The sequence below is a fragment of the Nycticebus coucang genome, chromosome 11 (genome assembly GCF_027406575.1).
Source record: "Nycticebus coucang isolate mNycCou1 chromosome 11, mNycCou1.pri, whole genome shotgun sequence".
In the NCBI taxonomy this organism is placed as follows: domain Eukaryota; kingdom Metazoa; phylum Chordata; class Mammalia; order Primates; family Lorisidae; genus Nycticebus; species Nycticebus coucang.
The window spans coordinates 30692315-30709407 of record NC_069790.1 but is presented as its reverse complement, the minus strand read 5'-3'; the positions used below and the strand labels follow the sequence as shown (position 1 = coordinate 30709407).

Sequence of the window (17093 nt, the reverse complement as noted above, 5' to 3'; positions counted from 1 at the left end):
AGAATTTCAGACCAATCTCACTCATGAATATAGATGGAAAAATTCCCAACAAAATCCTAGCCAATAGATTACAGCTTATCATCAAAAAAGTCATTCATCATGATCAAGTAGGCTTCATTCCAGGGATGCAAGGCTGGTTTAACATACGCAAGTCCATAAACGTTATCCACCATATTAACAGAGGCAACAATAAAGATCACATGATCCTCTCAATAGATGCAGAAAAAGCATTTGATAAAATCCAGCATCCTTTTCTAATTAGAACACTGAAGAGTATACGCATAGGTGGCACATTTCTAAAACTGATTGAAGCTATCTATGACAAACCCACAGCCAATATTTTACTGAATGGAGTAAAACTCAAAGCTTTTCCTCTTAGAACTGGAACCAGACAAGGTTGTCCTCTGTCACCTTTACTATTCAACATAGTGCTGGAAGTTCTAGCCAATACAATTAGGCAAGACAAGGAAATAAAGGGAATCCAAATGGGAGCAGAGGAGGTCAAACTCTCCCTCTTTGCTGACAACATGATCTTATACTTAGAGAACCCCAAAGACTCAACCACAAGACTCCTAGAAGTCATCAAAAAATACAGTAATGTTTCAGGATATAAAATCAATGTCCACAAGTCAGTAGCCTTTGTATACACCAATAACAGTCAAGATGAGAATCTAATTAAGGACACAACTCCCTTCACCATAGTTTCAAAGAAAATGAAATACCTAGGAATATACCTAATGAAGGAGGTGAAGGACCTCTACAAAGAAAACTATGAAATCCTCAGAAAGGAAATAGCAGAGGATATTAACAAATGGAAGAACATACCATGCTCATGGATGGGAAGAATCAACACTGTTAAAATGTCTATACTTCCCAAAGCAATCTACCTATTCAATGCCATTCCTATCAAAGTACCAACATTGTACTTTCAAGATTTGGAAAAAATGATTCTGCGTTTTGTATGGAACCAGAAAAAAACCCGTATAGCTAAGGCAGTTCTTAGTAATAAAAATAAAGCTGGGGGCATCAGCATACCAGATTTTAGTCTGTACTACAAAGCCATAGTGCTCAAGACAGCATGGTACTGGCACAAAAATAGAGATATAGACACTTGGAATCGAATTGAAAACCAAGAAATGAAACTAACATCTTACAACCACCTAATCTTTGATAAACCAAACAAAAACTTACCTTGGGGGAAAGACTCCCTATTCAATAAATGGTGTTGGGAGAACTGGATGTCTACATGTAAAAGACTGAAACTGGACCCACACCTTTCCACACTCACAAAAATTGATTCAAGATGGATAAAGGACTTAAATTTAAGGCATGAAACAATAAAAATCCTCCAAGAAAGCATAGGAAAAACACTGGAAGATATTGGCCTGGGGAAAGACTTCATGAAGAAGACTGCCATGGCAATTGCAACAACACCAAAAATAAACAAATGGGACTTCATTAAACTGAAAAGCTTCTGTACAGCTAAGGAGACAATAACCAAAGCAAAGAGACAACCTACACAATGGGAAAGGATATTTGCATATTTTCAATTAGACAAAAGCTTGATAACTAGGATCTATAGAGAACTCAAATTAATCCACATGAAAAAAGCCAACAATCCCTTATATCAATGGGCAAGAGACATGAATAGAACTTTCTCTAAAGACGACAGACGAATGGCTAACAAACACATGAAAAAATGTTCATCATCTCTATATATTAGAGAAATGCAAATCAAAACAACCCTGAGATATCATCTAACCCCAGTGAGAATGGCCCACATCTCAAAATCTCAAAACTGCAGATGCTGGCGTGGATGTGGAGAGAAGGGAACACTTTTACACTGCTGGTGGGACTGCAAACTAGTACAACCTTTCTGGAAGGAAGTATGGAGAAACCTCAAAGCACTCAAGCTAGACCTCCCATTTGATCCTGCAATCCCATTACTGGGCATCTACCCAGAAGGAAAAAAATCCTTTTATCATAAGGACACTTGTACTAGACTGTTTATTGCAGCTCAATTTACAATTGCCAAAATGTGGAAACAGCCTAAATGCCCACCAACCCAGGAATGGATTAACAAGCTGTGGTATATGTATACGATGGAATACTATTCAGCCATTAAAAAAAATGGAGACTTGGGCGGCGCCTGTGGCTCAAAGGGGTAGAGCACCTGTCCCATATGCCAAAGGTGGCGGGTTCAAACCCAGCCCCGGCCAAAAAGAAAAATGGAGACTTTACATCCTTCGTATTAACCTGGATGGAAGTGGAAGACATTATTCTTAGTAAAGCATCACAAGAATGGAGAAGCATGAATCCTATGTACTCAATCTTGATATGAGGACAATTAATGACAATTAAGGTTATGGGGGGGGAGCAGAAAGAGGGATGGAGGGAGGGGGGTGGGGCCTTAGTGTGTGTCACACTTTATGGGGGCAAGACATGATTGCAAGAGGGACTTTACCTAACAATTGCAATCAATGTAACTGGCTTATTGTACCCTCAATGAATCCCCAACAATAAAAAATAAATAAATAAATAAACGAATAGGCTTGGCACCCATAGCTCAGTGGCTAGGGTACCAGCCATATACACTGAGGCTGGCGGGTTCCAACCCAGCCCAGGGCCTGCTAAACAACAATGACAACTACAACAAAAAAATAGCCGGGCATTGTGGTGGGTGCCTGTAGTCCCAGCTACTTGGGAAGCTGAGGCAAAAGAATTTCTTAAGCCCAAGAGTTTGAGTTTGCTATGAGCTGTGATATAACAGCACTCTATCGAGGGTGACATAATAAGACTCTGTCTCAAAATAAATAAATAAACTCTGATTTAAAAAAAATAAAAACAAAAGGAAATATCTCCTTTATGATAGGATAAGCCTTGTTCTTAAGGTAGCCTTCCTCACATCTACCTGAAATTAACAACACTAAAGAAATAAGGATTTTGGTGGGAAATGGAGGCAAGAGGGACAACTTCAGAGTACAAGGTAATTCAGACAAAGCATAGAAAACTCTGAAATTCTAAGATACAGCTGAAGAAAGAGTCACCAGGCAGTGACGGTCATTTTGGTTGTTCCAGAGGTGAGTGTAAGGACTACAGACATATAGGGAAGAGTAAAGACATGGGCAAGAATGTAAAAAGCCATAAGTTTCTGCTTTGCCAATCCAGGGTCAATTATATTCATTCAATTCCTACCTTCTTCTTTGGTTAAACTCTATATTTAAGTGAAGATACTTCCTCTGTTTAGAGACTGCCACTGTTACTAACAAATATATAAACAACTGTAAAATGACAACACCAAACAAATGTGTTATCCCAAAGAGTAACATCCAGCTCCCGAAAATATTAATTGATTTGGCCCACACTAAATATCAACTTGAATTACTTAACATCTCTAAAGATGGTAAAAAACCACTTTCCCAGATTTTCTACTGAAAGAACTAATTGATCAAATCTCTCCAACAAGGCTAAGTCCCTACATTACTTAAGGCCACGCATAAGCCTCCTGTACTGGAATACAGTTTCAGTATTCAGAGACTGCATAGGCATAAGGAGCCACAATACTACTACAAAAAGTTCCAAGATCATACTCAGATCCTCACACAACACTGCTGCCATTTCCATATCACACACAAAACATGAAAGGAAGATGTGAATATCTAGTTCTGCAAATAGCCTCAAAGTTACTTAAGCCTGTTCTTTACTCAAATTTCTCAGTATTTACTTTACGTCCAATATCCAGACTTGATATAGAAGTATATCTCTCATCATTTCCTATACTTCAAAAGAATTTGTTAGTATTCTCTCAGTTCAAGGGATAACATTCTACCCTCAGTTGCCACTCTACAACTTATATAAGAATTTCCCTCATAGCTAGAAGGAACAAAATGCTATATTCAGGTATTAATACATAGTTTCTTGTTGTCTGAGCTAATAGAAAAGTGTAACAAATCCAAACAACAATACAAGACTTACCCAGCACCTAATAACACAGTATAACATAATTAAACTCTAGTCCCAAAATTCTTGAAACATGAAGGGTAGTCTAAAACAAAACACTAGAAATCCATAACTCAACTCTTCATTATACCACACAATATTTTATAATCTCCTGATTCATGGCTAAAAACTAATACTTATTCACAGCGTACTACCTTCCAATATTTACGAAGTACATGCACATATATCCTCTCATTTGAACTTCACAATCTAATGGCTTAGGTTGTTATCATTCAGGTTTTACAGAGAAACTGCCCCCAGGAAAACAAAATGTAAGTATCTGAGCTGGGACTCAAGGTATCTCTAAGCCCAATCTTATTCTAAGACAACTATGCCTTTCCATAATATAAGAAGCTATTTCCACCAAACTAATTGCTTAAACAGGACAATCAGTAAAGTTGCTATTACAGAAAAGAGATATAGAGCCAACTCAAGGTCCTCTGATGAAACTTGGGAAATGCTCTAAGTCACCTGCCAAAGAACAGATCTCCCCAAATGTCTGATGAGAACTCTCCTTTGTTACACATCTGAAAGTTGGATGAATGTTTAAAAAAATGATGGGCGGTGCCTGTGGCTCAGTGGATGGAGCGGTGGCCCCATATACTGAGGGTGGTGAGTTTGAACCGAGCCCCGGCCAAACTGCAACAAAAAAATAGCCGGGTATTGTGGCGGGCACCTGTAGTCCCAGCTACTCAGGAGGCTGAGGCAGGAGAATCGCCTAAGCCCAGGAGTTGGAGGTTGCTATGAGCTGTGTGACACCACAGCACTCTACCGAGGGCAATAAAGTGAGACTCTGTCTCTACCAAAAAAAAAAAAAAGTATACACATATACACATATGGGTGGATGTGCATGTATAATTTACAATGAATTAGGTTTACAACTCCACTGGGTATACTTCTAAGAAGCTGTCACTTATTTAAACATGTATTCATTTCTAAACATCCAAATCTAAAACAAATCTAAAGAAAAGGCCTTACCTGTTCACCTGAGTCTTGAAACTCTTTGCATGCATCAGGGAACACATCATAAATAATAAGCGGATAGCCATGTTTCATGAGATTTTTTGCCATTGGATTTCCCATGTTGCCCAGTCCAATAAATCCAACTGGAGTCTTAGAAGCCATTGACCTAGAACACACTGATTTCGATACATTACTTACTTTTAGGTAAAATTTTTTATTGTAAACATTCCTTTAATACTGGTAAGTCAATTGTTTTTAAATGTTTTCAATAAAGGAAACTTTTAAAAGACTAAACTAATGACCTAATCACATTTAAAGATATTAATTAAGCACAGGCAGACTCTTATTATTTTTTGAGACAGAGTTTCACTATGTCGCCCTCAGTACAGTGCCATTGCATCACAGCTCACAGCAACCTCAAACTCCTGGGCTCAAGCAATTCTCTTGCCTCAGCCTCCCAAGTAGCTGGGACTACAGGCGCCCGCCACAGTGCCTGGCTGTTTTTTTGTTGCAGTTGTCATTGTTGTTTAGCTGGCCCTGGGCCAGGTTCGAACCTGCCAGCCTGGGTATATGTGGCTGGCGCCATAACCACTGTGCTACAGTTGCTGAGCCAAGGCAGACTGATTTCTAATTAGTTAGTTCTCCAGGAAACATTCATATTTTAAGCAATTTTTCCTAATTCCTACCTTTGTAACATTACCATTTTTAACAATAAATTCAATAATATTATCATTTATAAAACACCTACTATGTACTTATCCTATAATATAAAGTATCCCAGATACCTCGTATCTATATTATCTCCCCTAATAATGAATATAAAGATAAAAGAATAGGTGTTTGAGGTACACATTCAGGGGGAAAAACCCACCAAGACTGAAAGCATTGAGTAAAACCAATATCTTGGACATCTTGCACAGGGTCCAAGAATCAAAAAGCTTTTTACTTTCTTCTATAATTATAGAAACCAACCCTTCTGATGGTATTAAAAAACTTAATAAAATGTTAAACCCAAGAAAATGTATTTAAATCAAAAGTCACCAGTTTATAAAGATGGTCCTGGGAGAAGGAATAGGAACACTTCCAGGCTTTAAATGGCAACAGTAACAATAGTTTCAGAACACAGGTCTAAAAACACTGAACTTTGAGAAAAGAGAGACTTTCATTTCCAAAATGTTTTTTAAAAGCACTTAAGTTTTATTTACGTATTATTTCATAAAAGACTTTTCAAAATTACATTGGGGGGCACACAATTGAAAGTAATCCTTTACAGAATGGAAGGATATTATTATTACCATGTAAATAACATTAAATGCGATTTTTCAGTTTCTAGATTGAGAATTCAACATATATTCACTGCTTGAAGCACCATGACAGAGAACAGAGATAAAAACACAAGACAAGGTCCCTGCCCTCAAAAAGCCCCATCTAATGAGGGAAGAAAGAGAAATAACTCTATCTACTCTTTAATTTCTCAGATTTATTTTTCCTTTTTCTTTCAAGGACTCCAGTTTTAAAATAAAAGTGCACAGAGGGTTGCATGTACTGTATGTAGAGCAGTGTACAGTGAAGCAGAGGCAGAGCGGCTCTGCAAGCTCCTCTCCAATTTCCCAAACAGAAACCCTGACTGGCTGCTGAGGGCGAGCGACACACACACGCCCTCATGCCTGGCAAGCCCGCGAGGTCACCATCATATGACAAAAGCTTTGCTGGAGTTCATCTTCCTCCCTGTGTACTTTCCATTTGCCTTCCTGGAGAATCCCGTCTAGAAAGAGAGTTAAAGGACAGAAATTTAGCAAGTAACCTGGTGGATTAGAGCTGCGCCAAGAGAGAAGGTTGAAGAACACACATCAACCCCACTGAGGTGAGCTGTGACCCCAAGTATAAAAACAAAAGAAATTAACCCCATCAAGAAATTAAAAGTGGGCTGCGCCACCCGGAGTGTGCCGTGACCGCAATCAGCGCCTGCCCGGACCTCTGTAAGAGCTGTGCCCGCCTGGACCTCCATAAGAGCTGCGCTGGACCTCAATCAGCACCGGCTTGGACCTCAGTGGGAGCTGCACCGCAACTCGCACCGCCGGGCCTCCGCATGCCCTGACCAGGAACCGCAGGAGCCGCGCAACCCCGCGTTCGCCCTCCTGTAACCTCCCTGCCTCCACATTGGCCCGCTTGTCTGGCCAGGGACTCTGGTAGCTGCGTGCCCTCCGAAGCCCTCCCTGCCTCTGCACAGAGACCTTCTCCTGGCCAGAAACTGCTGGAGCCTTGGGCTCTCTGTGCCAAAGTCACTGGGTGCCAGGCACTCCCAGAACTGTGTGCACGACCCCCCCCACCCTGTTGTTGGATCCAGTTGTGTCACACTCTGGACCAGCTCCCGCAACCAGAACTCCCTGGCTGGGGCAGCCCCAGAGGAGCTACACAGAGTCACTCCCTACAAAGATCCAGCAACAATAGAGTTATCCCACCGGGATCTGATCTTGGAGAGACACCTCCCCAACTCTGAGAACAGACAAGAGGCAAAGGTGAAAAACAATCATGAGGTGAAATCAACAGAAAAACTCTGGCAATATGAATAATCAGAGTAGATCAACTCCCCCAAGGATCAATGGGGCAGACACAGCACAAGATCCCATGCACAAATAGCTGAGATGTCAGAAATTGAATTCAGAATCTGGATACCAAATAAGATTGAATTAGAACTCCAAGCAGTAACCCAAAAGATATCTCAAGAATTCAACGAATTCAAACACCAAATTACCAAAGATTTCAACACATTGAGACAAGAAGTTGCAGCCCATCAAAGATCTGAGAAACACAGCAGAATCCCTCAGTAACAGAATGGAGCAAGCAGAAGAAAGGATTTATGACAATGAAGACAAAGCTTTTGAACGTTCCCAAACTCTCTAAGAGGGCAAAAACAGATCACTCTCTCAGAGAGCTCTGGCATAATTCGAAGAAAACCAAACTTCGTCTTATAGGGATCCCGGAAAGCGACGAAGTGGCATCACAAGGCACAGAGTCTCTTCTCCATGAGATTATGAAGGAGAACTTTACAGACATGCCAAGAGATTCTGAAATTCACATAGCAGACAGTTTCAGAACTCCAGCAGGACTCAACCCAAACAGACACATAATAATCAATTTCACTAAAGTTAATATGAAGGAGAAAATTCTGAAGGCAGCCAGACGAAAGAAAACCATCACCTACAAGGGCAAGAATATTAGAATAACTGCAGATCTCTCTGCTGAAACCTTTCAAGCTAGAAGAGGATGGTCATCGACTTTTAATCTCCTAAAACAAAATAACTTTCAACCCAGGATCCAGTACCCAGCTAAACTTAGTTTCATTTATGACAGAGAAATTAAATACTTCAATGACATTCACATGTTGAAGAAATTTGCCATAACTAAACCAGCTCTCCAGGATATTCTCAGACCTATTCTCAATAAAGACCAGCGTAATCCTCCACCACAAAAGTAAACCCACGCAGAAAACTTTGATCAAATTCCAACTTCCACAGTCGCAAAAGGATTAAAAATGTCCACCAGACTCTCGAAATCAATATTCTCAATTAATGTGAATGATTTAAATTGTCCTCTAAAGAGGCACAGGTTGGCTGACTGGATACAAAACCCCAAACCAGATATCTGCTGCATACAAGAATCTCATCTTACGTTAAAAGACAAATATAGACTCAAGGTAAGGGGATGGTCATCTATATTCCAGGCAAATGGAAAGCAGAAAAAAGCAGGCGTTGCAATCCTATTCGCAGATGCAATAGGCTTTAAACCAACCAAAATAAGGAAGGATAAGGATGGACACTTCATATTTGTTAAAGGTAATATTCAATATGAGATTTCAATTATTAATATTTATGCACCCAACCAGAATGCGCCTCAATTTATAAGAAACTCTAACAGACATGAGCAATTTGATTTCCTCTAGTTCCATAGTAGTTGGAGATTTTAACACCCCTTTAGCAGTGCTGGATAGATCCTCCAAAAAGAAGCTAAGCAAAGAAATTTTAAATTTCAACTTGACCATTCAAAATATGGACTTAACAGACATCTACAGAACATTTCATCCAAACAAAACTGAATACACATTTTTCTCATCACCCCACGGAACATACTCCAAAATCAACCACATCCTAGGCCACAAATCTAATCTCAGCAAATTTTAAAACATAGAAATTATTCCTTGCATCTTCTCAGACCATCATGAAATAAAAGTTGAATTCAATAACAACAGGAATCTGCATACCCATACAAAAACATGGAAGCTAAACTTTATGCTGAAGGATAGATGGGTTATAGATGAGATTAAGAAGGAAATCATCAAATTTTTGGAACAAAACAACAATGAAGACACGAATTATCAGAATCTCTGGGATACTGCAAAGGCAGTCCCAAGAGGGAAATTTATAGCACTACAACTCTTCCTCAAGAAAACGGAAAGAGAGGAAGTTAATAATTTAATGGGACATCTCAAGCACCTGGAGAAGGAAGAACATTCCAACCCTAAACCCAGCAGAAGAAAAGAAGTAACCAAAATCAGAGCAGAATTACATGAAATTGAAAACAAAAGAATTATACAACAGATCAATAAATCCAAAAGTTGGTTTTTTGAAAAGATCAATAAAATAGATAAACTTTTGGCCAACCTAACCAGGAAAGAGTAAAATCTCTAATTTCATCAATCAGAAATGGTAATGATGAAATGACAACAGACCCCTCAGAAATTCAAAAAATCCTTAACAAATATTACAAGAAACTCTACTCTCAGAAACATAAAAATCTGAAAGAAATCAACCAATACCTGGAAGCACGCCACCTACCAAGACTTAGCCAGAACGAAGTGGAAATGTTGAACAGGCCTATATCAAGTTCTGAAATAGCATCAACTATACAAAATCTCCCTAAAAAGAAAAGCCCAGGACCAGATGGCTTTACGTCAGAATTCTCTACCAAACCTTTAAAGAAGAACTAGTACCTATATTACTAAACCTCTTCCAAAATACAGAAAAAGAAGAAATATTACCCAACACATTCTATGAAGCAAACAGCACCTTGATCCCCAAACCAGGGAAAGAGCCAACAAGAAAAGAAAATTGTAGACCAGGGCGGCACCTGTCGCTCAGTCGGTGGGGCGCCGGCCCCATATACCGAGGGTGGCGGGTTCAAACCCGGCCCCGGCCAAACTGCAACCAAAAAATAGCTGGGTGTTGTGGCAGGCACCTGTAGTCCCAGCTACTAGGGAGGCTGAGGCAAGAGAATCGCTTAAGCCCAGGAGTTGGAGGTTGCTGTGAGCTGTGTGAGGCCACGGCACTCTACCGAGGGCCATAAAGTGAGACTCTGTCTCTACAAAAAAAAAAAATAAAGAATGAAAAAAAAAATATATATATATATATAAAAAAAGAAAATTGTAGACCAATATCACTAATGAATATTGATGCTAAAATACTCAATAAGATCCTAACAGAATCCAACAACACATCAAAAAAATTATACACCACGACCAAGTGGGATTTATCCCAGGGTCTCAAGGCTGGTTCAATATACGTAAATCAATAAATGTAATTCAGCACATCAACAAACTAAAAAATAAAGACCATATGATTCTCTCAATTGATGCAGAAAAAGTTTTTGGTAATATCCAGCATCCCTTCCTGATCAGAACACTGAAGAAAATTGGTACAGAAGGGACATTTCTTAAACTAATAGAGGCCGTCTACAGCAAACCCACAGCCAATATCATATTGAATGGAGTTAAATTGAAATCATTTCCACTTAGATCAGGAATCAGGCATGATTGCCCATTGTCTCCATTGCTCTTTAACATTGTAATGGAAGTTTTAGCCATTGCAATTAGGGAAGAAAAAGTGATCAAGGGTATCCACATAGGGTCAGAAGAGATCAAACTTTCACTCTTCGCAGATGGTATAATCGTATATCTGGAAAACACTAGGGATTCTACTACAAAACTTTTAGAAGTGATCAAGGAATACAGCAATGTCTCAGGCTACAAAATCAACACCCATAAATCTATAGCCTTTATATATACCAACAATAACCAAGCCGAAAAACCAGTCAAGGACTCTTCCTTTCACAGTAGTGCTAAAGAAGATGAAATATTTGGGAGTATACCTAACAAAGGACGTGAAAGATCTCTACAAAGAGAACTATGAAACTTTAAGAAAAGAAGTAGTTGATGATGTCAACAAATGGAAAAACATACCATGCTCATGGCTGAGAAGAATCAACATTGTTAAAATGTCTATACTATCCAAAGCAATATATAATTTTAATACAATTCCTATTAAAGCTCCACTGTCATATTTTAAAGATCTTGAAAAAATAAAACTTTGTTTTAAATGGAATCAGAAAAAAACTCAAAAAAGCCAAAACATTACTCGGCAATAAAAACAAACCAGGAGGAATCATGCTACCAGACCTGAGACTGTACTATAAATCGATAGTGATCAAAATAGCATGGTACTGGCACAAAAACAGAAGTAGATGTCTGGAACAGAATAGAGGACCAAGAGATGAATCCAGCTACTTACTGTTATTTGATCTGTGACAAGCCAATTAAAAAACATTCAGTGGGGAAAAGATTCCCTGTTTAACAAATGGTGCTGGGTGAACTGGCTGGCAATCTGTAAAAGACTGAAACTGGACCCACACCTTTCACCATTAACTAAGATGGACTCTCACTGGATAAAAGATTTAAACTTAAGACATGAAACTATAAAAATACTTGAAGAAAGTACAGGGAAAACTGTTGAAGGAATTGACCTGGGTGAATATTTTATGAGCAGGACTCCCCAGGCAATTTGAAACAGTATCAAGGACCTGATCAAACTAAAAAGCTTCTGCACAGCCAAGAACATAGTAAAGCAAGCAGACAGCCCTCAGAAGGGGAGAAAATATTTGCAGGTTATACCTCTGATAAATGTTTAATAACTAGAATCCACAGAGAACTCAAACATATTAGCAAGAAAAGAACAAGTGATCCCATCTCAGGGTGGGCAAAGGACTTGAAGAGAAACTTCTCTAAAGAAGACAGACGCACGATCTACAGACATATGAAAAAAAGCTCATCATCCTTAATCATCAGAGAAATGCAAATCAAAACTACTTTGAGATATCACCTAACCCCAGTAAGAGTAGCTCACATAACAAAATCCCAAAACCAGAGATGTTGGCATGGATGTGGAGAAAAGGGAACACTTCTACGCTGCTAGTGGGAATACACACTAATACATTCCTTCTGGAAGGATGTTTGGAGAATACTTAGAGACCTAAAAATAGACCTGCCAATCGATCCTATAATTCCTTTACTAGGTTTATACCCCAAAGACCAAAAATCACAATATAATAAAGACATCTGTACCAGAATGTTTACTGCAGCCCAATTCATAATCGCTAAGTCATGGAAGAAGCCCAAGTGCCCATCAACCCTCGAATGGACTAGCAAATTGTAGTACATGTATACCATGGAATATTATGCAGCCTTAAAGAAAGATGGAGACTTTACCTCTTTCATGTTTACATGGATGGAGCTGGAACATATTCTTCTTAGCAAAGTATCTCAGGAATGGAAGAAAAAGTATCCAATGTACTCAGCCCTACTATGAAGCTAATTGATAGCTTTCACATGAAGGCTATAACCCAACTATAGCACAAGAATATGGGGAAAGGACCAAGGAAGGGGAAGGGAGGAGGGAGGTTACGGTGGAAGGAGGGTTCTGGGTGGGGCCACACCTATGGCACATCTTAGAATGGGTACAGGCGAAACTTACTAAAGGCAGAATACAAATGTCTACATACAATAACTAAGAAAATGCCAAGAAGGCTACGTTGAACAGTTTGATGAGAATATTTCAGACTGTATATGAAACCAGCACATTGTAGCCCTTGATTGCACTAAGGTACATAGCTATGATTTAACAATAAAAAATAAATAAATAAAAAAGTGCACAGAGCAACAACTAATCAAAGTGAACCTTTTTTTTGTTTGTTTATTTGTTTTTTGAGACAGAGTCTCACTATGTCACCCTCAGTAGGGTGCTATGGCATCACAGCTCACAGCAACCTCCAATCTTGGGCTTAAGCAATTCTCTTGCCTCAGCCTCCCAAGTAGCTGGGACTACAGGTGCCACAACACCCAGTTATTTTTTGGTTGTAGTTGTCATTGTTGTTTGGCAGGCCCGGGCTGGGTTCGAACCTGCCAGCCCCAGTGTGTGTGGCCGGCATCCTAGCCACTGATCTACGAGCACCGAGCCCAGAGTCAACCTTTTAATTTTCAGCTGCTCTCAAGTGAACTTAAGCTGGTCTTTTTAATCTAAATGATGAGATTTCTCAAAAGTCAATCAACACGGTTAAAATGTCTATGCTACCCAAAGTCATCTACAGAAACACCAACATCAATTTTTGCAGATCTAAAAAAAATGCTACACTTTCTACAAAACCAGAAAAGAACCTGAATAGCCAAAACAACCTTAAGCCAAAACGAGAAATTGGAAAGCATCACTTTACTGGATTTCAAGCTATATAAGGCTGTAATAAGCAAAACATGTTTTGGCACAAGAACAGAGAGTCAGGCCAGTGGACCAGAAAAGAGAACCCAATCATTTTGTCCTTTTTTTGTTTGTTTGTTTCTTTTTGAGACACAGTCTCACTACTGTCACCCTGGGTGGAGTACAGAGGCAACACTGTAGCTCATTGCAACCTCCAATTCCTAGGCTCAACCAATCCTCCTGCCTTAGCCTCCTGAGGAGCTGGAACTACAGGTTTGTGCCACTATGCCCAGCTCATTTTTTCCTTTTTTGTAGAGACAGGATCTTGTTCTCGGTCAGACAGATCTCGAACTCCTGAGCTCAAGCAATACTCCTGCCATCAGCCTCCTAGAGTGCCAGGATTACAGGTGTGAGCCAACATGCCTGGCCAGAAAACCCAGATACAAAACCATCCTTATATTGCCATCTGATCATTGACAAAGTAGACAATAACATACACTGAGAAAAAGAACCCCTATTCAATAAATGGTACTGGGAAAATTGGACAGCCACCTGAGGAAGATTAATGTAGGACCTACACTTCTCACCACTCACAAAAATTAACTCATAATGGATAACAGACTTAAACCTAAGGCATGAAACTATAGGAATTTTAGAATAAAATGTTGGAAAAACTCTTACAGACATTGGCCTAGGAAAAGAACTTATGAAGAACTTATAAAGAAGATCCCAAAGGCCATCACAGCCAACAACAAAAATTAACAAATGGAGGCTGATTGAATTAAAAAGATTCTGCACAGGGCAGCGCCTATGGCTCAGTGGGGAGGGCACCTGCCCTATATACCAAGGGTGGTAGGTTCAAACCTGGCCCTGGCCAAACTCGACAAAAAAATAGCCAGGCATTATGGTGGGCGCCTATAGTCCCAGCTAATCAGGAGGCTGAGGGAAGAGGTTCACCTAAGCCCAAGAGTTGGAGGTTGCTGTGAGCTGTGACACCACAACACTCTAATGAGGGCAACAAAGGGAGACTCTTGTCGTAAAAAAATAAATAAATAAAAAGAGCTTTTACATAGCCAAGGAAGCAGTCAACAAAACAGACAACTTACAAAATGACAGAAAATAGTTGCATACTATACATCTAATAAAGAGCTGATAACCAGAATCTACAAAGAACTCAAGCAATCAGCAGGAAAACAAAATCAAACAACTCCATTAAAAAATGGGCAAAATATATGAACAGAAGCTTTTCAAATAGACTAATGACCAAAAAAATATGAAAAAATGCTCAGTGTCTCTAATCATCAGGGAAATGCAAATCAAAACCACAATGAATCTAACTCTAGTGAGAATGGCTTTCATCAAAAAAATCCCCCAACAACAAAGTGCTGGCCTGGGATGCTTAGAGAAAGGAACTTTATAAACTGCAGATGGGACTGCAAACCAGCATAGCCTCTATGTTGTATGGAGATACCTCAAAGAACTACTAATAGACCTGTCATTTGGTCCAGGAATCCAGGAATCCCACTATTGGGTTTTTACCCTATGAAAAAAGTCATTTTATCAGAAAGATACAAGTACTCAAATGTTTATTTCAGCACAATTTACAATCACAAAGATGTGGAACCAACCCAAGTACCCAAGTGCCCATCAATACGTGAGTGGAGGCAGCACCCGTACCTCAGTGGGTAGGGCGCTGGCCACATACAACAGGGCTGGTGGGTTCGAGCCCAACCCAGGCCAGCTAAAATAACAATGACAACTGCAACCAAAAAGTACCTGGGAATTGTAGCGGATGCCAGTAGTCCCAGCTACTTGGGAGGCTGAGGCAAGAGAATCACTTAAGCCCAAGAGTTTGAGGTTGCTGTGAGCTGTGACACCACTGTATTCTACCAAGGGTGACATAGTGAGACTCTTGTCTCAAAAAAAAAAAAAAAATACATGAGTGGATTATTAAATGTGGTACATGTGTAGCATGGAGTACTACTCAGCCACAGGAAAAAATGGTGAACTAATACCTCTGCAACAACCTAGACCATTCTTCAAAGTAAAATTTCACAAGAATGGAAAAACAAACAGCACATGCACTATTAAATTGGAACTAATCAATTAAAAGCAATGTGCACATTTGGAAATAAAACTCAACTCAATGGAAAGCAAGCAGGTGGGAGGGGGAAGAAAGGGAGGAGTAAATTCAAAACTAATAATCACAGTGCACACTACCCAGGTGAGGGGCACATTATAACTTTGATGCGAAGTGTACATAAGCAATTCATGTACCTAAAACATTTGTTCCCTCATAGTATTCTGAAATTTAAAAAAATGTTTCAGCTGCTCTCAACTGAATCTGTTCTTCCTTGAAATTAATCTGAATGACGCGAGATTTCTTTCTTTTTTTTTTTTTTTAGAGACAGAGTCTCACTGTGTCGCCCTTGGTAAAGTGCTGTGGCGTCACAGCTCACGGGCTTAGATGATTCTCTTGCCTCAACCCCCCAAGTAGCTGAGACTACAGGCATCCGCCACAACATTATTTATTTATTTTTTTTAGAGAGTCTCACTTTATTGACCTCGGTAGAGTGCCGTAGCATCACAGCTCACAGCAATCTCCAACTCCTGGGCTTAGGCGATATGCTTGCCTCAGCCTCCCAAGTAGGTGTGACTACAGGTGCCCACTACAACACCCAGCTATTTTTTGTTGCAGTTTGGCTGGGACCAGGTTTGAACCTGCCACCCTAAGTATATGGGGCCGGCGCCCTACCCACAGGTGCAGCCCCGACAGGAGATTTCTTTTTTTAGACAGAGCCTCAAGCTACTGCCCTGGGTAGAGTACCGTGGCATCACAGCTCACAGCAACCTCCAACTCCTGGGCTCAAGCAATTCTCTTGCCTCGGCTTCCCAAGTGGCTAGGACTACAGGAGCCTGCCACAACGCCAGGCTATTTTTTTTTTTTTTTGGTTGCAGCCGTCATTGTTGCTTGGCAGGCCCGGGCTGGATTCGAACCCACCAGCTCAGGTACATGTGGCTGGCGCCTTAGCTACTTGAGCTACAGGTGCTGAGCCAGGAGATTTCTTAAAAGTAAATTATTTGAAGTCCTAATGACTAAGAAACACGTCTTATTGGCCTACAAGAATATTTAATCCCTTTTAACTTAAAGATTGACACTTTCGTTAAGTGTGAGTGTATTCCTGGGCAATATCATTTTACAGGTCCTTTAGTTTAATACACTGGCCAGAATCTTTTGTCTTTCTGGCCTACAAGGGGTTCAATGACAGAAAAATGACACCTAACTGAAATTTTGATATTAAACACAATGGGAATTATATTTTGTCAAAGAACTCTAATTAATGCTCATAAGCAAACTAACAGTAACTAGAGAGAAAATATAGCACTACTGTGTTGGTTGGAAAGGTATAAACTTAACAATCTAAAAACATTAGAAACCCAGGAAGTTTGTAACTTAAAGGCAATACACTCTTTGTCAAACATCTAAGTATGGCAAGGTAAAACAATTCATTCAAAAATTTCAACAAATATTAAGTAATTATCATATATATGGTGCCAGAAACCATGGAAGACACAAATGAGAAATAATCCTTGCCTTCAACAAGCTTAAAA

At 39.7% G+C, this 17093-nt stretch overlaps 1 protein-coding gene across 2 annotated transcripts in view; it reads right to left on the bottom strand.

The window, feature by feature from the left end:
- The window catches only part of HIBADH (3-hydroxyisobutyrate dehydrogenase), a 141588-nt gene that overhangs the window by 121617 nt on the left and 2878 nt on the right, over positions 1-17093 (bottom strand). Inside the window, exon 2 of one of the 2 annotated variants that reach the window (XM_053609268.1) lies at positions 4978-5138. The exons of the other annotated variant lie outside the window; for it this stretch is intronic. Coding sequence (XP_053465243.1) covers positions 4978-5138 — 161 coding nt within the window. The remainder of the gene's footprint in view (positions 1-4977; positions 5139-17093) is intronic. 2 annotated transcript variants of the gene reach the window in all.